The 25,523-nt window shown below is 42.5% G+C and overlaps 1 protein-coding gene and 1 long non-coding RNA gene across 3 annotated transcripts in view; both read left to right on the forward strand.

The window, feature by feature from the left end:
• Positions 1 to 11,171: 11,171 nt before the first annotated feature.
• Positions 11,172 to 16,277, forward strand: LOC124016665. Of its 2 annotated transcripts, XR_006835422.1 has the most exons (5): positions 11,172 to 11,511; positions 14,408 to 14,513; positions 15,077 to 15,207; positions 15,408 to 15,480; positions 15,919 to 16,277. It is a non-coding gene; the product is annotated as an uncharacterized LOC124016665 (long non-coding RNA). The 2 variants fall into 2 exon arrangements; XR_006835421.1 differs by lacking the exon at positions 11,172 to 11,511 and having other exon boundaries at positions 14,238 to 14,513.
• A 3,786-nt stretch (positions 16,278 to 20,063) lies between these two features.
• Positions 20,064 to 25,523, forward strand: part of LOC124016660 (actin-related protein 2/3 complex subunit 5-like protein) — a gene marked incomplete in the record, with an annotated part of 10,935 nt that continues 5,475 nt past the window's right edge. The window contains 4 exon segments of the mRNA XM_046332201.1: positions 20,064 to 20,516; positions 22,186 to 22,258; positions 24,701 to 24,877; positions 25,091 to 25,523. Coding sequence (XP_046188157.1) covers positions 20,377 to 20,516; positions 22,186 to 22,258; positions 24,701 to 24,877; positions 25,091 to 25,111 — 411 coding nt within the window.

The raw sequence follows: 25,523 nt of genomic DNA on the forward strand, positions 1-25,523 counted from the left end.
TCATTGCACCTTTTCATTGTTGTTACACGTGTACACTGAATTATCTAATTGTACCTACAGTTGAAGTCGGAAATGTACATACTGTAGCGACCCGCACAGACAGCTGTGTGTTATGTGTTAGGCTAGGAGGTGGTTGTGTTGTACTGACCAGTACCCGGTGTTCGCGGGGTCCGACATGTCAATCAACCTGCTATCTGCCAATCACGGGAATGCCTGGAATGTTCTGATGCCGGGCATCCTGGTGGTTGGCGGAGTGGCGTGGAGGGGGGTTGGGCAGGGGGGTGGAGCATTGGAAGTTAAGACCAGGTTCAGCCTTTGTTCTCTCTCTCTTACGTCTGGGCTTCACAAGAGAAGGTCACGATTGGCTTGTGGGTTATCTGTCATCTATTTGGCGTGTGCTACGGCCCAAACAGTAGCCTGTGTAAAGTTGGTTTAATAAACCGTCAATCCGCAAACTCAAGCCTCTGTCTGGACAATTGTTCATTTATGATCTAGTCAGGTCATTACAATACACTTAGTTCGGACTCATTAAAACTCGTTTTTCAACCAACTCCACATAACAAACTATAGTTTTGGCAAGTCGGTTAGGACATCTACTTTGTGCATGACACAAAAAAAAAATCCAACAATTGTTTACAGACAGATTATTTCACTTATAATTCACTGTATCACAATTCCAGTGGGTCAGAAGTTTACATACACTAAGTTGACTGTGCCTTTAAACAGCTTGGAAAATTCCAGAAAATGATGTCATGGCTTTAGAAGCTTCTGATAGGCTAATTGACATAATTTAAGTCAATTGAAGGTGCACATATGGATGTATTTCAAGGCCTACCGCCTACCTTCAAACTCAGTGCCTCTTTGATTGACATTATGGGAAAATCAAAATAAATCAGGCAAGACCTCAGAAAAAAATTGTAGATGTACAAAAGTCTGGTTCATCCTTGGGAGCAATTTCCAAACGCCTGAAGGTACCATGTTCATCTGTACAAACAATAGTACGCAAGTATAAACACCATGGGGCCACGCAGCCGTCATACCACTCAGGAAGGAGACGTGTTCTGTCTTCTAGAGATTAACGTACTTTGGTGCGAAAAGGGCAAATCAATCACAGAACAGCAGCAAAGGACCTTGTGAAGACGCTGTAGGAAACAGGTACAAAAGTATCCACAGTAAAACAAGTCCCATATCGACATATCCTGAAAGACCGTTCTGCAATGAAGAAGCAACTGCCATAAAAAAAGACAGGCTACGGTTTGCAACTGCACATGGGGACAAAGATCGTACTTTTTGGAGAAATGTCCTCTGGTCTGATGAAACAAAAATAGAACTGTTCGGCCATAATGACTATTGTTATGTTTGGAGGAAAAAGGGGGAGGCTTGCAAGCAGAAGAACCCCATCCCAACCGTGAAGCACGGGGGTGGCAGCATCATGTTGTGGGGTTGCTTTGCTGCAGGAGGGACTGCTGCACTTCACAAATGGATGGCATCATGAGGATGGAACATTTTGTGGATATATTGAAGCAACATCTCAAGACATCAGTCGGGAAGTTAAAGCTTGGTCGCAAATGGGTCTTCCAAATGGACATAAGCAAAAATGTGAAACGTTTGAGGGTGGGGGCTTTGACTTGTGTAAACTCTCATTGGTTGTGCTGTTGAGTAGACAAGCACTACCAACAATCAAGTGCATAGGCTAGAAGAGCACACTAACAGCCCCTCTCCCCCATGCCAAAAAACTGACTGCAAGGGTGTGAAAAGTTTGAGGAGCACTTGGCTTGTAGACAGTTTAGTGTATTGGAGATTTTGTTTTCTCAAGAGGGTATTGTGCTTTCATAAATACCTTTGGCTGTCCTAGCTTGTTTCCGAGTCTAATGATGTTGAGTTTGAGCTTGTTCCCACCTGAAAGCTTTCATCCAATGGTTCTACAGGTTCGTTTCTACTAAAGCTGGTGTCAAGGTCGTCATCAGCAGCAGTAGGATTAGTCTGTAGGACACTAGTCAGTGATTAGCCAACATTTTACTACTTTGTCCCCATCAATACACACTCAGACAAGGTACTATATCCACCCACCCCCCTCGTGTCAATAGATCATGCATACTAACCTTCACACACAATACCCAGCCCAGCAGACACCAGTCAGCAGACACCAGTCAGTCACCCACACCATCGAACAATCAACCTCCATAAAACCAAGAAAACTACTGTAGCCTACTTATAAACCCTAACCCAGACCAACTCTGACGACAAGACACGGACCTTGTTTATGCATAGCTCCAGTATATGTATTTGCTCATTCTGGTGTCATGGAAAAATTTAGCAAAGGTGACTTACACTTGTTCCTGGTGCTGAGCTTGATGTTGATGGGATTGGACTCTATATAGAACACACAGTCAAATTAGCCTCTGTGAAAGTCTGTAGCTAACGTAACATGACCAAACTAACATTTATTTTGTATTTTTTTATTTCATATTTATTTAACCAGGTAGGCAAGTTGAGAACAAGTTCTCATTTACAATTGCAATCTGGCCAAGATAAAGCATAGCAATTCGACACATACAACAACACAGAGTTACACATGGAGTAAAACAAACAGTCAATAATACAGTAGAAAAAGAAGTCTGTATACAATGTGAGCAAATGAGGTGAGAAGGGAGGTAAAGGCAAAAAAAGGCCTTGGTGGCAAAGTGAATACAATATAGCAAGTAAAACACTGGAATGGTAGATTTGCAGTGGAAGAATGTGCAAGGTTGAGATATAAATAATGGGGTGCAAAGGAGCAAAATAAATAAATACAGTAGGGTGAGAGGTAGTAGTGGGAGACTGCCAGAGGGGGAGATTGCCAGAGGCCTGGACAACAGGTCCTCTGATTTGACACACTGAACTCTATCAGAGAAGTAGTTGGTGAACCAGGCAAGGCAATCATTTGAGAAACCAAGCCTGTCGAGTCTGCCGATGAGGATATGGTGATTGACAGAGTCGAAAGCTTTGGCCAGGTCAATGAATACGGCTGCACAGTAATGTTTCTTATCGATGGCGGTTAAGATATTGTTTAGGACCTTGAGCGTGGCTGAGGTGCACCCATGACCAGCTCTGAAACCAGATTGTATAGCGGAGAATGTATGGTGGGATTCAAAATGGTCATTAATCTGTTTGTTGACTTGGCTTTCGAAGACCTTAGAAAGGCAGGGTAGGATAGATATAGGTATGTAGCAGTTTGGGTCAAGAGTGTCCCCCCCCTTTGAATAGGGGGATGGCCGCAGCAGCTTTTCAATCTTTGGGAATCTCAGACAACACGAAAAGAGGTTGAACAGGCTAGTAATAGGGGTGGCAACAATTTCGGCAGATAATTTTAGAAAGAAAGGGTCCAGATTGTCTAGCCCGGCTGATTTGTAGGGGTCCAGATTTTGCAGCTCTTTCAGAACATCAGCTGACTGGATTTGGGAGAAGGAGAAATGGGGAGGGTTTGGTAGAGTTGCTGTGGGGGGGTGCAGTGCTGTTGACCGGGGTAGGGGTAGCCAGGTGGAAAGCATGGACAGCCGTAGAAAAATGCTCATTGAAATTCTCAATTATAGTGGATTTATCTGTGTTTACAGTGTTTCCTATCTTCAGTGCAGTGGGCAGCTGGGAGGAGGTGTTCTTATTCTCCATGGACTTTACAGTGTCCCAGAATTTTTTTGAGTTTGTGTTGCAGGAATCAAATTTCCGCCTGAAAAAGCTAGCCTTGGCTTTTCTAACTGCCTGTGTATATTGGTTTCTAGCCTCCCTGAAAAGTTGCACATCACAGGGGCTGTTCGATGCTAACGCAGAACACCATAGGATGTTTTTGTGTTGGTTAAGGGCAGTCAGGTCTGGTTCATTGATAATTTGTTTGAGATAGAGGGCATCAAACTTAGATTGTAGGATGGCTGGGGTGTTAGGCATGTTCCAGTTTAGGTCACCTAGCAGCACAAGCTCTGAAGATAGATGGGCAATCAGTTCACATATAGTGTCCAGAGCACAGCTGTGGGCAGAGGGTGGTCTATAGCAGGCGGCAATGATGAGAGACTTGTTTTTTTAGTAGAAGTTCGAATTGTTTGGGTACAGACCTGAATAGTAGGACAGAACTCTGCAGGCTATCTTTGCAGTAGATTGCAACACCGCCCCCTTTGGCCATTCTATCTTGTCTAAAAATGTTGTAGTTAGGGATGAAGATTTCAGAATTTTGGTGGTCTTCCTAAGCCAGGATTCAGACACGGCTAGACACATTAGCTTACGGAGTTACAAATCACATCGCCAGATAGCATCTGGCTAATTACATTGATTTGCGTTGGAATGTGAGAGCTAGCTAGCTAGCTAGATTTTAGTTTAGATACCTCAGCTCAACTTATTTTTGCTATGCTGATGTTTGCTGATTGAATATCTTCCTCTTTGAAGGTGAAGAGGATAATCGATGGAATAGCATCACTTTTCAATGTTCAACGACTTGGGCTCCCCATGAGTTGAGACTTCAGCTCCATTTCAAAATCCTCTGGCTGAAAGGGCTGGATACAAATAGATATTTCTCCAAATCAACTGTATCCACCGGGGCGGTTCTACGTCCTGTAATCACTAGGAATTCTGGATATTGTGGTTTGCTTACAACAAGGAAATGTCGATAGCCTTAGCGGTGAGATGCAGAAGCGTTCGTATTTGTGTGTAGTGAGGAAATCCACAATGTGTATTACATATATGATATGTTAAGAACATATTCAGGGAAATGTATAGTGAAATAGAGCAGTGGTGAAATGTCCCTTTAATTGAACACAGATAGTAAGAGAGTTAAATTTAACTCTAACAGAGTTAATGCCTTCAAGCACTCTGGTTTGCCTCATGAAAAGGTGCTTGATTGAACAAAGATGACGATGATAATTATTCTAAAATGATTCTGACCTTCGCAACTCTGGATGATGGCACTACCCACGTAGCCCTCTGCGCAGTGCTCACAGTGTTTCCCTGTGGTGCTGTAGACGCAGCTCAGGCAGTGGGTGGACTCTGAGTTACAGATGCGGGGGTGAGGTCCCGGGGTCGGCGTTCCCGCTGCAGTTGCAGGGCAGGCAGATGCTGTCAGCGTTGTAGAATCCACCCCGGCACTGGTCACAGTGGGGTCCCTGGTACTCTGGCTTGCACTGGTCACACACGGAATGTCCACTCGGGTCTGAGAGGAAGATAGAAATATCACAGCAGGGTTTCAGAATGGGGCGTCAAGAAGACCTTCTGCCACTAGGTGGTGGTAGCGTACTGTAGAGATTGAATGTAGCGCACTGTAGGGTGTTTGCATGATAAACAATAGAACACTGAATAAAATTAAAATGAATAATCCACATTGACATTTTATTGTGAGAAGGAATAGACCGTTTCCAACCGTTTCCGTTTCCAATCCTCCACTATGTTTTCAAGATAGAATCTCTGCACAAAACGCCATTTCTCAGGATGCACTGATAACTGTGGCAGAGATGGATATATACACACTAAAGGAAAAACTGTGAAGCATTGACAAATTTGTTGGGGGAAAGTGTTACATTTGCTCTTTCTGTAGATAACTCAACAAACGTCATTGCCTTGCTCAATGTGTTTGGCTAAATATGCTAGTAGACTATCAGTACACTAACTTCCAGTACCCCCATACTGGACCTCCTATATGTGCACATGCACCAAACATTTTTAATCAGCCTAATAAGACAATTACATATAGAATCCCTATTAATTAAATAGGATCTCTGTTGGCCTTGTCGTAAAGATTTGTCACTTAACTTTTGTGGCAAACACAACCAGTCATGATGTTTTCATCTGATAGTCAAACAATCACTTCAAAGGGCTCCTTTACTAGGCTACACATGCACGTACTAGGCTACACATGCACGTACTAGGCTACACATGCACAAGTGGATGAACGTGCATGTGTAACCTGGTAAAGGAGCCATTTGAAGTGATTGTTTGACTATCAGATGAAAACATCATGACTGGTTGTGTTTTCCACAATAACAGGATAATACATTTTAAAAGTTAAGAGGCAAATGTTTTTGTTACGTTACAGCCTTAGTCTAAAATGGATTAAATCATTGTTTCCCCTCATCAATCTACACACAATACCCCATAATGTGAATTCAAATGTTATTTGCCACCTGCGCTGAATACAACAGGTGGTAGACCCAGTGGTAGAAAAAGTAAATGTAAATGTAAAGATACCTTCATAGAAAGTTACTCAAGTAAAAGTGAAAGTCAGCCTGTAAAATAATACTTCTAAAAAGTATTTGGTTTTAAATATACTAAATGTAATTCATAAAATATACTTAAGTATCAAAAGTTAAAAAATAAAAGTATAAATCATTTAAAATACCTTATATTAAGCAAAGCAGATGGCACCATTTTCTTGTTTTTAAAATGTACGGATTGCCAGGGGCACACTCCAACTGCATTTGTGTTTAGTGAGTCCGCCAGGCCAGAGGCAGTAGGGATGTCAACTTGTTATCTTGATAAGTGTGTGAATGTAACCATTTTCCTGTCCTGCTAAGCATTCAAAATGTAATGAGTACTTTTGGTTGTCATGGAAAATGTGTGGAATAAAAAGTACAATACTTTCTTTAAAAATAAAAGTAAAAGTTGTCAAAAATAGAAATAGCAATGAACCGATACTACTACAAAAAACTAAAGTATTTTTACTTAAGTACTTTACACAATTGTGTAGATCTTACTGTCATACCCAAGAAGACACGATGGTGTAATCACTGTCAACGGTGCTTCAACAAAGGGTCTGAATACCTATGTAAATGTGATACATTTTTTTATTTGAAATAAATTAGCAACGTTTTTGCTTTGTCATTATGGGGTATTGTGTGTAGATGGATGAGGATTTATTATTGATACATTTTAGAATAAAGCTGTAACGTACCAAAATATGGAAAAAGCCAAGAGGGCTGAATGCTTTTCTGATAGCACTGTATACAGAAGAATGTGGGCACCCCTTCAAATGAGTGGATTCGGATATTTTAGCCACACCCATTGCTGACAGGTGTAATAAATTGAGCACACAACCATAGACAAACATTGCAGTAGAATGGCCTTACTGAAGAGCTCGGTGACTTTAAACGTGGCACTGTCATAGGATGCCACCTTTCCAACAAGTCAGTTTGTCAAACTTCTGCCCTGCTAGAGCTGCCCCAGTCCACTGTAAGTGCTGTTATTGTGAGGTGTAAACGTCTAGGAGCAACAACGGCTCAGTCGTGAAGTGGTAGGTCACACAAACTCACAGCCTGGTGCTGATGCACGTAGTGTGTAAAACTTGTCTGTTCTCGTTTACAATACTCGCTACCAAGTTCCAAACTGCCTCTGGAAGCAAGTCAGTGCAATAACTGTTTGTCAGGAGCTTCATGAAATGGGTTTCCATGTCCAAGCAGCCGCACACAAGTCTAAGATCACCGTGTGCAATGCCAAGCGTCGGCTGGAGTGGTGCAAAGCTTGCAGCCATTGGACTTTCTGGAATGATGAATCACGCTTCACCATCTGGCAGGAGAACGCTACCTGCCCGACTGCATAGTGCCAGTGGTAAAGTTTGGTGGAGTAGGAATAATGGTCTGGGGCTGTTTTTCATGGTTCAGGCTGGGCCCCTTAGTTCCAGTAAAGGGAAATATTAATTCTACAGCATACAATGACATTCTAGACGATTCTGTGCGTCCAACTTTGTGGCAACAGTTTGGGGAAGGCCCTTTCCTGTTTTAGCACAACAATTTCCCCGTGAACAAATCGAGGTCCATACAAAAAAATGTTTGTCGAGATTAGAGTGAAAGAAGTTGACTGGCCTACACAGAGCCCTAACCTCAACCCCATCGAACACATTTGGATTGAATTGGAATGCCAACTGAGAGCCTAATCGCCCAACATCAGTGCACGACCTCACTAATGCTCTTATTAATGCCCATGATTTTGGAATGAGGTTTTCGACAAGCATGTGTCCTCATACTTTTGTCAATGTAGTGTATTTCCAGCTTCCAAACCAATGCTCGACTTGGGCTGGAGTTCACCGGAGCAGAGTATCGAACCTCCAAATGATGTATTGCTTGAGCTCCTGTTCCTCGTATAGAATATTATCTCAAAAATATTGTGGAGCTCTTGCACCTAAATATAAACAGTACCGGCACCCAATTCCAGTCCAAGTCAAGCACTGCTCTAAACAGTCGTGAATGGAAAGAGACATCTGTTACACAAAACACCGAAAAGTGTAATGACATTTGGCAATTGTCATTAGGCTAGAATGTATTCTTCCACATGCTGTCCGCAACTATCTCTGCCTTGGCAAAATTTCAGTGTTCTGATCGAGCCACATCGGATTTTGGAGCATAGACTATACCACCAATTTTCAAGTCCATTCACTCATGCTGTAATAGCCTTCAGTAATAGCCTACATGTTTTACCAGTACGGCGTACACCCACTGTGTATTTTGCTGGGACACGTACCAGACTCCCTTACTTTCATCCTACCACACTCTGTGTCAGGTTATAGATGACCATGCCACTGCATATTATTCACACTCTATTTGGCCACAATCCTATATCACCAGACACATTCTAATACCAGAAGTAGACAGGGCCCAACAGTTCATAACACAAAATATTACAAAGGCTTAAGTAAATCTCTCATTCATGCACCTCCTAAACAGTGGAATTACATGACCAGCTTGTCTTGCACTATTGAACTGAAGCCCATTTGAGTGCTACATTTCTGTTTTACATCTGAGCTCCATAATCTGTGTGGTTGGTTCCTCTTCTTTCCTTTGTTTCAGTACTCCGCTATCATAGCTGATTGATTATCGACTTCAAAACAGTCTGAATGGCATTAATGAAGCCTATGGATTGTGGTAGAATATACTAGAACTTTGTTGTGCCAAGGATGCAAGTCGTATATACAGTGCCAGTAAAAAACACACCCACTCATTCAAGGATCTTTCTTTAGACATCAAAACTATCAAATAACACATGGAATCATATAGTAATCTACAAAAAAATAAACACATCAAAATAAATATTTTAGATTCTTAAAAGTAGCCACCTTTTGCCTTGATGACAGCTTTGCGCACTCTTGGCATTCGCTCAACTAGCTTCATGAGGTAGGTAGGTTTATATTGCCCATTCTTTGTCAGTTAGAGACAGTAGTGGATTGGCACCCTCTCCGAGTTGGGCATCTCCGGCGCGGCCCACGCTTGGATTGCGTCCTACCTGACAGGTCGCTCCTACCAGGTGGCGTGGCGAGAATCTGTCTCCTCACCACGCGCTCTCACCACTGGCGTCCCCCAGGGCTCTGTTCTAGGCCCTCTCCTATTCTCGCTATACACCAAGTCACTTGGCTCTGTCATAACCTCACATGGTCTCTCCTATCATTGCTATGCAAACGACACACAATTAATCTTCTCCTTTCCCCTTCTGATGACCAGGTGGCGAATCGCATCTCTGCATGTCTGGCAGACATATCAGTGTGGATGACGGATCACCACCTCAAGCTGAACCTCGGCAAGACGGAGCTGCTCTTCCTCCCGGGGAAGGACTGCCCATTCCATGATCTCGCCATCACGGTTGACAACTCCATTGTGTCCTCCTCCCAGAGCGCTAAGAACCTTGGCGTGATCCTGGACAACACCCTGTCGTTCTCAACTAACATCAAGGCGGTGGCCCGTTCCTGTAGGTTCATGCTCTACAACATCCGCAGAGTACGAACCTGCCTCACACAGGAAGCGGCGCAGGTCCTAATCCAGGCACTTGTCATCTCCCGTCTGGATTACTGCAACTCGCTGTTGGCTGGGCTCCCTGCCTGTGCCATTAAACCCCTACAACTCATCCAGAACGCCGCAGCCCGTCTGGTGTTCAACCTTCCCAAGTTCTCTCACGTCACCCCGCTCCTCCGCTCTCTCCACTGGTTCCAGTTGAAGCTCGCATCCGCTACAAGACCATGGTGCTTGCCTACGGAGCTGTGAGGGGAACGGCACCTGAGTACCTCCAGGCTCTGATCAGGCCCTACACCCAAACAAGGGCACTGCATTCATCCACCTCTGGCCTGCTCGCCTCCCTACCACTGAGGAAGTACAGTTCCCGCTCAGCCCAGTCAAAACTGTTCGCTGCTCTGGCCCCCCAATGGTGGAACAAACTCCCTCACGACGCCAGGACAGTGGAGTCAATCACCACCTTCCGGAGACACCTGAAACCCCACCTCTTTAATGAATACCTAGGATAGGATAAAGTAATCCTTCTCACCCCCACCCCCCCCCTTAAAAGATTTAGATGCACTATTGTAAAGTGGCTGTTCCACTGGATGTCATAAGGTGAATGCACCAATTTGTAAGTCGCTCTGGATAAGAGCGTCTGCTAAATGACTTAAATGTAAATGTAAATGTAAAAGCATAATCAGTGCTCTAACTCCACCTTGGTCGTTAGGGCAAATCCGGTCTGTGATAGGAGAGGGGCGTTTTCACATAGGAGAGGGGGGGTTCACACCTAGCTCGGCTATTAGACTATTCTTTAGTAAAGGTTGAATAGTCTAACGTTCAGCTATTAGCCCCCCTCCCCAACTTGCAACAAATTGTTGTTACTCCCATCTCGTTCCTCGACCTCTTCCATGCGTCATTCCCCACCTGACTGGCTTTTTTTCGAGATCAAAACCTTTTTCTTTCAATCAAAATTAAATCTGAAAACAACCTTTTTCTTTTCAATCAAAAATAATTGTTCTGAAAGAAAAAACTAGGCTTCAAAGCAACAACAAAAACATTTGCAATCAAATATTTTGTAATAGAGCGCAAAACTTAATGCATTTTATTCCCCCAAAATATATTGAGAACAAAAAATGTATTTGAAAACAAAACAAAATATTTCGCTATCAACCACCCTCCATTTTGGCCATTTTTTGAGTGTCAGTTTGGCTACAACCAATAATGTTCAGCCTTTCTTTCCGACACAAAGGAAGTCATAGCGGACACCTACAAAGAAGGACTGACTGTGTGGTGATGGCATCTCAGGTAAGCAGCGCTGGGCGTTCTTCCGTCTAACTTTTTCATAGCTAGTAGTTAGCTCCTACGATTCAGTGTCGGTTCATAACATTCTACTATATTACATACATGCATACCGTAGAATGATAAATCATGCAATTATTATTCTCAAGCTAACCAAATACATTTAGCTACGATCGCCTGTTCTCGCCGTTTTCAGTTGAATTAATCTAACTTTCTTTCATGACAACTCATAAGCAAGCTATGTCATATGTTTCATAGTCGATATATAATCATATTTCATGACAGTGTAACGGTTAGATGTTTTTTACAGAGGGATGAAAGAACACAATATGTCTGTCGGGGAATGCTATTCTGATAGGTCAGATGAAGAGTTAGACCAGAAAGCCAGGACCATTAAGGCAAAGATGTCCCATGAGGGCATTAGAATGGTCAAAGGAAGTCTCAGAGCAGTGGGCCATCGTGTACAATGGAGAAGAGGCTTTGCAGCGTGTAGATGGCGCAGGTATCATTACTTATTCGTAGACATTTTTTCAATGATGTATGAAATGGGAGTTGTTCTTCATCAACTGGTAATACATAAATAATCAAGCAGGTTAATAGGTTAAACATTTCACTTTTAATTCCAATGCTTCTTTTCAAGATACAATATTGTCATCTTTAGCAGTAATAGATGGATTTTCAAGGAAGGTAAGTATATTATTTTGTATGCATATTGCATATTTCCCATAATCTAATGAACAACCACAATACCAGTCTAGTGTTAGGCATATTTCCCATCACCTAATGAACAACCACAATACCAGTCTGGTGTAAAGCATATTTCCCATAATCTAATGAACAACCACAATACCAGTCTAGTGTTAGGCATATTTCCCATCACCTAATGAACAACCACAATACCAGTCTGGTGTAAAGCATATTTCCCATAATCTAATGAACAACCACAATACCAGTCTGGTGTTCAGCATATGTCCCATCACCTAATGAACAACCACAATACCAGTCTGGTGTAAAGCATATTTCCCATAATCTAATGAACAACCACAATACCAGTCTAGTGTTAGGCATATTTCCCATCACCTAATGAACAACCACAATACCAGTCTGGTGTAAAGCATATTTCCCATAATCTAATGAACAACCACAATACCAGTCTAGTGTTAGGCATATTTCCCATCACCTAATGAACAACCACAATACCAGTCTGGTGTTAAGCATATTTCCCATAATCTAATGAACAACCACAATACCAGTCTGGTGTTCAGCATATGTCCCATCACCACAATACCAGTCTGGTGTTAGGCATATTTCCCATCACCTAATGAACAACCACAATACCAGTCTGGTGTAAAGCATATTTCCCATAATCTAATGAACAACCACAATACCAGTCTAGTGTTAGGCATATTTCCCATCACCTAATGAACAACCACAATACCAGTCTGGTGTTAAGCATATTTCCCATAATCTAATGAACAACCACAATACCAGTCTGGTGTTCAGCATATGTCCCATCACCACAATACCAGTCTGGTGTTCAGCATATGTCCCATCACCACAATACCAGTCTGGTGTTCAGCATATGTCCCATCACCACAATACCAGTCTGGTGTTCAGCATATGTCCCATCACCACAATACCAGTCTGGTGTTAGGCATATTTCCCATCACCTAATGAACAACCACAATACCAGTCTGGTGTTCAGCATATGTCCCATCACCACAATACCAGTCTGGTGTTCAGCATATGTCCCATCACCACAATACCAGTCTGGTGTTCAGCATATGTCCCATCACCACAATACCAGTCTGGTGTTCAGCATATGTCCCATCACCACAATACCAGTCTGGTGTTCAGCATATGTCCCATCACCACAATACCAGTCTGGTGTAAAGCATATTTCCCATAATCTAATGAACAACCACAATACCAGTCTAGTGTTAGGCATATTTCCCATCACCTAATGAACAACCACAATACCAGTCTGGTGTTCAGCATATGTCCCATCACCACAATACCAGTCTGGTGTTCAGCATATGTCCCATCACCACAATACCAGTCTGGTGTAAAGCATATTTCCCATAATCTAATGAACAACCACAATACCAGTCTAGTGTTAGGCATATTTCCCATCACCTAATGAACAACCACAATACCAGTCTGGTGTTCAGCATATGTCCCATCACCACAATACCAGTCTGGTGTTCAGCATATGTCCCATCACCACAATACCAGTCTGGTGTTCAGCATATGTCCCATCACCACAATACCAGTCTGGTGTTCAGCATATGTCCCATCACCACAATACCAGTCTGGTGTTCAGCATATGTCCCATCACCACAATACCAGTCTGGTGTTCAGCATATGTCCCATCACCACAATACCAGTCTGGTGTTAGGCATATGTCCCATCACCACAATACCAGTCTGGTGTTCAGCATATGTCCCATCACCACAATACCAGTCTGGTGTTCAGCATATGTCCCATCACCACAATACCAGTCTGGTGTTCAGCATATGTCCCATCACCACAATACCAGTCTGGTGTTAGGCATATTTCCCATCACCTAATGAACAACCACAATACCAGTCTGGTGTAAAGCATATTTCCCATCACCTAATGAACAACCACAATACCAGTCTGGTGTTCAGCATATTTCCCATCACCTAATGAACAACCACAATACCAGTCTGGTGTTCAGCATATGTCCCATCACCACAATACCAGTCTGGTGTTCAGCATATGTCCCATCACCACAATACCAGTCTGGTGTTCAGCATATGTCCCATCACCACAATACCAGTCTGGTGTTCAGCATATGTCCCATCACCACAATACCAGTCTGGTGTTCAGCATATGTCCCATCACCACAATACCAGTCTGGTGTTCAGCATATGTCCCATCACCACAATACCAGTCTGGTGTTCAGCATATGTCCCATCACCTAATGAACAACCACAATACCAGTCTGGTGTTCAGCATATGTCCCATCACCACAATACCAGTCTGGTGTTCAGCATATGTCCCATCACCTAATGAACAACCACAATACCAGTCTGGTGTTCAGCATATGTCCCATCACCACAATACCAGTCTGGTGTAAAGCATATTTCCCATCACCTAATGAACCACCACAATACCAGTCTGGTGTTAGGCATATTTCACATCACCTAATGAACAACCACAATACCAGTCTGGTGTTCAGCATATGTCCCATCACCACAATACCAGTCTGGTGTTAGGCATATTTCCCATCACCTAATGAACAACCACAATACCAGTCTGGTGTTCAGCTTTCTGTGCTGTATTGACGTATACCTGAAAATGACATCTGCTGCTTTATATCTCAGTTATTATTTTCATATCTACAAAAATTAAGCAATTTTCTTTACTTTCAGAGAGAGAGCTGATCAAGGGGTCGAAAATGTAGATATTTACAGATGTTCACTGTCCGAGGAACAGGCCGTGGAAGCTTTACTGTGGCAAAAGTGTCCATAACCAGAGGTAATTCAAATGTTCTGTTCTTTTTCTCCATCTCTGCCTGTCTTGTTGTACATGGAACCTGTCTCACCTGCATTTATGAAAATCACCTTAAAATGTCAGCTGCTCATTTTCAGATTTACACCACATGAACACACAGTCATTTTCACTGGACTATCAAGCCCCTGTTGCTGCCAAGTCTTGATTTCCCTGGGGGTTAGCCTTGTAATAACCAAGTGGTGAGACACATAGCCCTCTATATTTAAATGTTTCAGGTACACTCCGATAGGTGTCTGCATCACATACAGTCAGTAACCAATCACAGAGGCACACAGAACCGGCATTTCTATAACCTCGGACCCACCTCAGTGTTCACTATTCATGGTGGAAGACCACAGGACCACAGAGATTATGCCCCCCCCCTAGTCTCTGTTAGAGTGGAACGCTATGGAGAGATGTTTGAAATGATGTGCCACGTCAGTATCACAACTTGCTGCACAGTTTGGAGGAAGAAGGCTACCTTGACCTGTCGAATTCTATCCACCTCTTTTGTGTGGGATATGTGTTCCTACCTCGTCTGCGGGCAGATCTGCAGCATTTCACAGAGAGTTGGAGTAATCCCCCTTTAAGTACAGAGGCAAACCTGACGCCTCACCAGCTGTTGCCTTGGCACTACACAACGGATTCAAATGATCAAGTCATCATCAAGCTTCAAATGGTATTTATGTATTCATTTGTGATCTGGTAATGTAAAAGTTTAATAATGACATTATCTTCTATTGTTTGTCCTCATGTGTCTGTTTTTCAGCATAAAGTCCTCTGTAGTCACTTAGTGTGGACACCAGGTGAGACAACACACGCACAATAAGTCTCTAGAATTTACTTCATCCCTCTCCCCCTTCTCCCTAAATCCTCTAGGTTATATCAGCTGTATTGATGAACACCTCCCGCATCTGAACAGGCTGACACAGAGGGCACAGCATTATCATAGGTGAGAGGTCACTTGGTCGGGTCAACAGGAAGTATTATTAAGGAGATGCTTTACATTGAAATACAGACAGAGATGTAGTAGTTCTAGAGTTAATGATCCCAGGTCAGTTTATATTATACAGGAAGTATTATTAAAGAGATGCTTTACATTGAAATACAGACAGAGATGTAGTAGTCCCAGAGTTAATGATCCAAGGTCAGTTTATATTATACAGGAAGTATTATTAAAGAGATGTAGTAGTCCCAGAGTTAATGATCCAAGGTCAGTTTATATTATACAGGAAGTATTTTTAAAGAGATGTAGTAGTCCCAGAGTTAATGATCCAGGGGCAGTTTTGTATTTCACCTCCTGATGATGATGATGACTGACCGTGTTAGAATAAATAAAAAACGAGGCTTCATCATGCTCTCTCTCTATCCACCTGTCTCTCGTCTGCAGGTATAATTTGAGATGAGAGAGAAAGCCAGTCCGGTCATCGACCACCTCACCCGCTCTTAAGATAACCTTCGGGCTGACTGGGAGCCCAGTCAGTTAGGTTAGGAGACACTGCTAGAGACTCTATGTAATTGTGATGAACTGAGAGAATATTAGGGTAGCCCTGTAATTCATTAATCATATGCTGTCTGCCTCTGTTCTTAGCTCTCTCCCCACCTCGTCTTTCTTACTCGTTTTATAATGAACATCATATGTGCATTGAAGTACAGAATGAACTTGTATTTATAATATAATATTACAATGACCATAATTATAATGAATTTATGTATTTAGAACACCTGGATAATGAACATTCAATAAAGCGTTTCACATTCTCCGCTGGTTGAAATTAAGTGTCTCATTGAAGTACTATCCTGTGTCCTCAGATGAATGCAGATGCAGTTAGATAGGAAGTGTAGTGTACTGTTTTTTTCCTTGTATATATGAATTACAAATCAGCCTTTACTTAAATCATGTTTCTAGTCTATTGCATAGTTACAATGTGTAATCATTGATGTCCCAGGAGCAGGAGTGGTAAACACTGTTAAAGTGTATAATTCTAATACATACATGCAGACACAGCATATATTCAATGTGCACATCCATAGGCATACAGTTATTTTTATCCTCCACTACATAATAAGCAAGTAAATAGTTAGCTAGCTATGTTACTTCAGATGCATTACAAGGCAAGCTTACACAATTGTACATTCAATTAGCTTTAGCTAGCTAGATTCTTTACATCCACTGTTTCACATGACGATAGCCTGGTTTTCTCAGGAGTCCCTAAAACATTAAACAACACGAATTACAATGTCATACTTATGTCATAACACTAGCTAGCTGGCTAATGTTAGATAGTCAGCTAACTTGCTAAATAGCGATTTTTGTAAATGAACTTTGACAAAAAAATATGCACAATCTACATTAACTAACATATTCCTCTCAATTGTACATGTTTTGCTTGACTCATTATGTCGTTATAATTACTTGCATTTGCTTCCACCGTAATGTTTTGTCAGCCATCTTTGCTGAAGAAAGTCACCAGCGACGGATGGCTCGTGTCTAATTTGTCATTGGAACCACCCGATATGATTCGTCATATGAAAACCTTGGGACCCAAATCCATAATGAGTTCTCTAACTCCCCCTTGTGGTGGTCTGGAGCAATGAAGCCATGACGCTGGATACCTCTGAGTCCCGCAGTGTAAGCTCACATCTTTTAAAGGAGCAACCACTGTATGTTGTTATCTTAGGTCTCTTTATGTAGTGTCTCTCGTCGTGATGTGTGTTTTGTCCTATATTTTTATTTACTTAATCCTTGTTTTTAATCCCCAGCCCCCGCAGGTGGCCTTTTGCCTTTTGGTAGGCAATCATTGTAAATAAGAATTTGTTCTTAACTGACTTGCCTGGTTAAATAAAGGTTAAATAAAATAATAAAAAAGTTGTTGCCTGTACATTGACTATATTCACTGATCATGTACTCTACCTTGGCAAATAAAGGTGCGGTTCAGGTATGAATGTCTGTGAAGTATTTTCGGTCAGTCCTATCCAACACCAGGAGTAAAAAGAATGCCAGTGATGCTGTGTCTGCAAGTATGTACAGTATTACAAGTATACACTTTACCAATCCTGGTCCTGGGACATCAACGGATACACATTGTGTACTCATATACATATGCAATAGACTAGAAACATGATTTAAGTTGTTAAAGGCTGATTTGTACTTCATACATACAGAAACAGAATTTAAAAAACAGTACACTACACTTCCTATGCATCATGTAAATACTCTATAATCGGTTCATCTCAATATCACATTTCCTTCATTTGCATTGATCTGAGGACACAGGATAGCTGTAGTATTTCATCAAGTGAGAGATTTCATTTCAACCAGTAGAGAATGTGAAACGTTTTATTGAAAGTGAATTATCCAAGTGTTATAAATGCATAATACATGCATTATAAATATTAGAATTGTAATTGATTAGAAATACAAGTAAAAAATCTGTACTTTAATGCACATCTGGTGTGCATTTTAAAAACAGGAAGAAAGAGGTGTGAGAGTGTAAAAGAACGAAAGGGAAAGAGATAAGACCAGAGGAGCAGGGAACACAGCATATGATTCATGAATTACAGTGCCACCCTAATTTTCTCTCAGTTCATCACAATTACATAAGTGTCTGTACCGGTGTCTCCTAACCAGCCTTGGGCCCCCAGTTGGCCCGAAGGTTAGTAGACACCACTAGAGATCGCACCACCATTAGTACTACCATTACTGTACCTCAATTGCGCCTCACAAAGTTAGCATTTCTTTCTCATGTGAGTTGTCAAAGTATTGCCATAGGGGACTTCGCTGCGGTCACTTGTCTTTCGCTGCCATTTTTCCAACTGTTAACGACGATAACGTAGTACTGGAGAGTCGACTCCAAAATGCTTGATTCCTCAATTCCTTGCATGTCGACTCCCGGTGTCAACTCCCATTTCTGAGTGTCAAGACTAGAGGTTGACCGATTAATTGGAATGGCCGATTAAAGGTGTCACTACAGACACTATAGATTGGTGCGATTCCAGGCAGTATCACAACCGGCCATGATTGGGAGTCCCATAGGGTGGTGCACATTGGCCCAGGGTCATCCGGGTTTGGCCAGTGTAATCCGTTAATGTAAATAAAATTTGTTCTTAACTGACTTGCCTAGTTAAATAAAAGTAAAACAATCCCGCAAACTTTAGACTAAGTGTGCACACAGCTTCTAGTGGTTGATGTTTTCTATTGGTTGATGTATACCAAACATTAGAAACACCATTCTAATAATGTGGTCCTTCTGTAGCTCAGTTGGTAGAGCATGGCGCTTGTAACGCCAGGGTAGTGGGTTCGATCCCCGGGACCACCCATTCGTAGAATGTATGCACACATGACTGTAAGTCGCTTTGGATAAAAGCGTCTGCTAAATGGCATATATAATATTGAGTTGCACCTCCCCCCTCCCCCTTTGTCCCTCAGAACAGCCTCAATTAGTCTGGGCATGGACTCTACAAGGTGTAGAAAGCATTCCACAGGGATGATGGCCCATGTTGACTCCGATGATTCCCACAGTTGTGTTAAGTTGGCTGGAAGTCCTTTTGGTGGTGGACCATTCTTTATACACACGGGAAACTGTTAAACGTGAAAACCCCAGCAGCGCTGCAGTTATAATATGCCAGTTCTTGACACAAACCGGTGCGCTTGGCACCTACTATCGTACCCCGTTCAAAGGCACTTACATTTTCAGTCTTGCCCATTCACCCTCTGAATGGCACACATACACAATCCATGTCTCAATTGTCTCAAGCCTTAAAAATCCTTCTTTAACCTGTCTCCTCCCCTTAATCTACATGTCTCCTCCCCTTCATCTACACTGATTGAAGTGGATTTAACAGGTGACATCAATAAGGGATCATAGCTTTCTCCTGGATTCACCTGTCATGGAAAGAGCACGTGTTCTTAATGTTTTGTATACTCAATTTATGTTTGAGGCTTTACTGAGCTGAACAAACTTCTCTCTTCGAAGAGAGCCCAAGCACTTCTCCAGTGTTTCCCCTGATCAAGTATGAAGACATTGCGCATCTCTAGTCTAGAATGACAATGGTGTACTACTGTATACTGCACTATCCAGGGTTGGGTAGGTTACTTTCTAAATGTAATCTGCTAAAGTTACTCGTTACCTGTCCAAAATTGTAATCAGTAACGTAACTCTGGGATTACAACCTCAGTAACGTTATCTGATTACTTTTTATTACTTTTGGATGACTTTCCCCTTGAGGCATTAGAAGACTACAAAAAGGATCCATGAAACGCTTGTATCATCATAGTGGTCTCTGACTTGTAGTCAGACTTGCTCAGGTGCAACGAATTTAAACCTGTACCTGTTTTCAATACTGCATTGAATGTAGTTGAGAAAACAGAGTGGTGTCATTTTTTTTCTTCTCCTTTCTGAATTTAAAAGTAATCCAAGAAGTAATCTAGTTTGTAAAATAATCTAATCTGATCACAATTAGTTTTTTTTTGTGATTGGTTTGCATGTAACTGATTAAATGTAATCCGTTACTGCTTCCCCTCCCTGTCATGGCAGCAGTACTCTTATTGTGAAGGATTAAAAATGTATATTTGACTCGGAATTGACGACGGGTGCCGCTGGCTTCACCTGAGTGAAAACAATTTAGGCAACACTATTGCGTGTCAAACGAGTTAGCTAGGTACATGGTGGTGAAATAATGTAACACTGGCAGATAATATTATCTAGACAAATTACAATCGGAACACCGTTAGCGAAGACGGTGGTTGCTAGATAGCAGGAGAACCGATCCAGAGCAAGTACCCTGTAAGTACCCTGCAACAGCGCTGTGTGTAGGACTAGCTTTAGCTTGCTAGCTACTGTTTCTGATGGCGAAAAACACTCTTTCGTCGCGATTCAGGAAACTCGACATAGATGAATTTGATGAGAATAAATTCGTTGATGACCACGACGAGGCTGTCGATAATCAGGGACCGGACGGCACGGAGATAGAAAACCTCATCAGGATATATCCTTTACGTTCATGCCCCCATGGTCGGTAGCTAAATGTGCTAGCGAGCTAACAGCCGATGTGATTTGATAATGGATTTTGTTTTCAACTCAAATCAAAATGCTCATTTAATTTCTGCTCGTGTTGACATGTATCTTTCTAGGCAGTTAGCTGATGTTATGCAACTATATAGGTTTAGGTTGCTGGTTAGCCAATGCCTGGAGGATATCCCTGGCTGAACTATCCTAGTCCAGAGCTATCTGAACCCGAGACTCTAGCTACTCGTTAGCTGGGTAACTTAGTTATGTCTAAACAGAGTTGTCTATAGCTAGCATGCAAAGCACCAGCAGCTGCTGCACTGTTAATGAGGGAATCACTATGCCGTTTGATTTGGGTGAGACAGGAGTTGCAGGGTGTCAGGAGGTTCTTCATGGCCCTCTTATGAGGGATGTTTTTATTTCGAGTGAGCCACATTCAGGGCAATGACACCAGTAGAGGATTTGCTTGAGGCTATTGTTAGCTATTGTGCCTCACATTGTGAGGCACAATAGCTATCTCTCTGCGTTTCATTCTCAGTGTGTCATCTTTCTCCATTTGAGGAGGTACCACTCTGGTCAGGTGAGCTGGAACCGGCTGTGTATGATCAGACACCTATGTGAGCTCTTGAAATGGATGGCATCAACACCCTCTGATGTCGGTCTGCTTCTCACTAGCCGGCTACCACCTGGCTACTCAACCCTGCACCTTTAGAGGCTGCTGCCCTATATACATGGAATCACTGGCCACTGTTTACATACTGCTTTACTCCTCTCATATGTATATACTGTACTCTATTCTACTGTATTTTAGTCAATACCACTGACATTGCTCGTCCCAATATATATTTTTTAAACTTTTAGATTTGTGAATTGTTAGATACTACTGCACTGTTGGAGCTAGAAACACAACCATATAGCTACTGCTAAATCTACTAAATATGTGTTTGACTAATACAATTTAATTTGGTGAAAAGAATCTCTGAGCATCGTAGCACCATTAGCTGCAAAAACTTGACGTACCCAGTTGCAGCCCACTTTTTGGAAGCAAACCACTCCATTTCGTTCCCTCGGTATATCGGCATTGAATACATCACCTTCCCTAGGAGAGGGGGTGACCTTGACAATGTATTAAAATGAGATGCCACCTGGATCTTTCATTTAGAGACCCTTGCTCCCTTTAGTCTTAATGTAGACTTATGATCTGAAGCCATTCTTATTATTATATTTTTTCTATCCATTGTAAATGTGTGTTTCTATGATTATATGGTGGGATGTTTGCTTTTTCTTTTTTCCATTTCTGTAAATCAACCAATGAAATCAAGCCACACCCGGCTATGATTGCAGGCACCTGTGTGTCTTTTAAATGTATATCAATTCGTGACCAGCATTAGGTTGTCATTATACCCTGATTAAGACCACTTGTCTGTCAAAACATTGGTTCTGAAATGATTGCATCTGAGCGCCTAGTGAGGCTCTCCTTTTCTTACTCCGTTAGCCAGCACCTCGCCTAAACAGGTTTCTTTTGCCTCTGGTGGTGGCGGCGGCGGCGGGGGGGGGGGAGAATGTGGAGAAGTACAATGTTACTGCCCTTCAAACCTATTTAGGATATGGCAATAGACGGTGTTAAGTTCCTTAACCGACTAATGCACAGGTGACACGATGACCGCTTTTCACCTTGCTCTGCGGAACCCTCCTCTCAACACTAAGAGTCCAGCAGTAAAGGTGAGGGGCCAAGACTTTCATCTGACATTCATGTAACTTTGTAACTAGAATTGGCTTCCTATTTCGCAACAAAGCATCCTTCACTCATGCTGCCAAACATACCCTTGTAAAACTGACCATCCTACCAATCCTCGACTTTGGCGATGTCATTTACAAAATAGCCTCCAATACCCTACTCAACAAATTGGATGCAGTCTATCACAGTGCAATCCGTTTTGTCACCAAAGCCCCATATACTACCCACCATTGCGACCTGTACGCTCTCGTTGGCTGGCCCTCGCTTCATACTCGTCGCCAAACCCACTGGCTCCATGTCATCTACAAGACCCTGCTAGGTAAAGTCCCCCCTTATCTCAGCTCGCTGGTCACCATAGCATCTCCCACCTGTAGCACACGCTCCAGCAGGTATATCTCTCTAGTCACCCCCAAAACCAATTCTTTCTTTGGCCGCCTCTCCTTCCAGTTCTCTGCTGCCAATGACTGGAACAAACTACAAAAATCTCTGAAACTGGAAACACTTATCTCCCTCACTAGCTTTAAGCACCAACTGTCAGAGCATCTTACAGATTACTGCACCTGTACATAGCCCACCTATAATTTAGCCCAAACAACTACCTCTTTCCCAACTGTATTTAATTAATTTATTTATTTTGCTCCTTTGCACCCCATTATTTTTATTTCTACTTTGCACATTCTTCCATTGCAAAACTACCATTCCAGTGTTTTACTTGCTATATTGTATTTACTTTGCCACCATGGCCTTTTTTGCCTTTACCTCCCTTCTCACCTCATTTGCTCACATTGTATATAGACTTGTTTATCCTGTATTATTGACTGTATGTTTGTTTTACTCCATGTGTAACTCTGTGTCGTTGTATCTGTCGAACTGCTTTGCTTTATCTTGACCAGGTCGCAATTGTAAATGAGAACTTGTTCTCAACTTGCCTACCTGGTTAAATAAAGGTGAAATAAAAAACTTTGTGGGAAGGTACACGATATATACAAAAGTATGTGGACATCCCTTCAAATGAGTTTATTCGGCTATTTCAGCCACACCCGTTGCTGACGGGTGTATGAAATGAAGCCCACAGCCATGCAATCGACCTTAGAAAACATTGGCATTGGAAAAGCATTACTGAAGAGCTCGATAACTTTCAATGTGGCACCGTCATAGGATGCCACCATTCCAACAAGTCAGTTCATCAAACTTCTGCCCTGCTAGAGCTGCCCCGGTCAACTGTAAGTGAAATGGAAATGTCTAGGAGCAACAACGGCTCAGCCGCGAAGTGGTAGGCCACACAAGCTCACAGAACGGAACTGCTGAGTGCTGTAGTGCGTAAAAATCATCTGACCTCCGTTTCAACACTCACTACAGAGTTCCAAACGCAAATCAAATTTTATTAGTCACATGCACCGAATACAACTGGTATGATCAATGACATGTTTACTTACGAGCCCCCCAACCAACAATGCAGTTTCAATAAATACGGACAAGAGTAAGAGAAAAGTAACAAGAAATTAAAGAGCAGCAGTAAAACAACAATAGCGAGGCTATATACAGGGGGTACCGGTACAGAGTCAATGTGCGGGGCACCGGTTAGTTGAGGTAGTATGTACATGTAGGTAGAGTTATTGAAGTGACTACGCATAGTTGACGGCAAGAGTAGCAGTGGTGTAAAGAGGGGTGGTGGTGGGGGGGCATATAGTCTGGGTAGCCATTTGATTAGATGTTCAGGAGTCTTATGGCTTGGGGATAGAAGCTGTTTAGAAGCCTCTTAGACCTAGACTTGGAGCTCCAGTAGCAGAGAGAACAGTCTATGATTAGGGTGGCTGGTGTCTTTGACAATTTTTAGGGCCTTCCTCTGACACAGCCTGGTATAGAGGTCCTGGATGGTAGGAAGCTTGGCCCCCCCAGCATGGCCATTCGCACAACCCTCTGTAGTGCCTTGCGGTGGGAGGCCGCGCAGTTGCCATACCAGGCAGTGATGCTCTCGATGGTGCTTCTGGAAGCAACGTCAGCACAATAATTGTTTGTCTGGAGCTTCTTGAAATGGGTTTCCATGGCCGAGCAGCGAAGATCGCCAAGCGTCGGCTGGAGTGGTGTAAAGCTTGTTGCCATTGGACTCTGGAGCAGTGGAAACTTTTTCTTTGGAATCGCGCTCACCATCTGGCAGTCTAAAGGACAAATCTGGGTTTGGTGGATGCAGCTCCAGCTCCATATTAATGCCCATGAGTTTGGAATGAGATGTTTGACGAGCAGGTGTCCACATAATTTTGGTCATGAAGTGTGCTTGGCGTCTATATTAACATTGGTGTAGAATGCTAGCTCATTGCAGGAGAGGCTTAGCAAGCATCCCCAACATGTTGCCTCTCTTGGGAATCTGCACTAATGTAAATAACTTTTGTAAACATATTTTCTTGCTGTCTTGTTCTGTCTTTCAGGAAAGGGCTCTGGCAATAGTGCTGAGAGTGTTGACATCATTTAAGTCAAGTGATATTGAGCCAGCCGTCAAGTCTCTTGACAGAAGCGGGGTGGACCTGCTTATGAAGTACATATATAGAGGCTTCGAGAAGCCCTCCGACAATAGCAGTGCCATTCTCCTACAGTGGCACGAAAAGGTGTGAAAGCTATATCTGAACTTGTGCAATCTTTAAACTCTAGTCCATCTAATGTTCATGGAAATATGATGCACAGGAGGCTACTGAGGGGAGTTTGGCTCATAATGGTATCAAACCCAAAACCATGTTCAACCATTACTATGAGCCCGTCCTCCCCAATCAAGGTGCCACCTGTGTTTTATCATTTGTTTCTTCCCCTCTTTCTTCACTCAGGCTTTCGCAGTTGGGGCTTAGGGTCAATCGTACGAGTTCTGACGGCCCGAAAGACCGTTTGAACGGAGTGTCTCGGATGACCACTGGCAAGAGGAGTGACTGCCTTCTGTGGAAGGGAAAGTAGATTATCACAATTTCTTACTGAAAAAACCCTTACACTACATAAGTTAAAGACAAAACACAAAGGGAACATTTATTTTTAGTTTGAAAATGTATGAGAATGGGATGGCTGTAATTTAGGAAAGGATATGTGTTCATTTATAGGACTATCATTTTTACCCAATCACGAGTTATTTGCTCGTTCTTTATTGCATTTCTGTTCTAATGCCATTGAGAAGCATCAGCATGTTTCTTTGAGGGTGCGGAGGGAAGGAAAAGAGACATGGCCGGTCAGAGGAAGGGTGTACATTAAGTGGTACTGGACCTTTATACC

This window comes from Oncorhynchus gorbuscha, linkage group LGY, assembly GCF_021184085.1.
Source record: "Oncorhynchus gorbuscha isolate QuinsamMale2020 ecotype Even-year linkage group LGY, OgorEven_v1.0, whole genome shotgun sequence".
In the NCBI taxonomy this organism is placed as follows: Eukaryota; Metazoa; Chordata; class Actinopteri; order Salmoniformes; family Salmonidae; genus Oncorhynchus; species Oncorhynchus gorbuscha.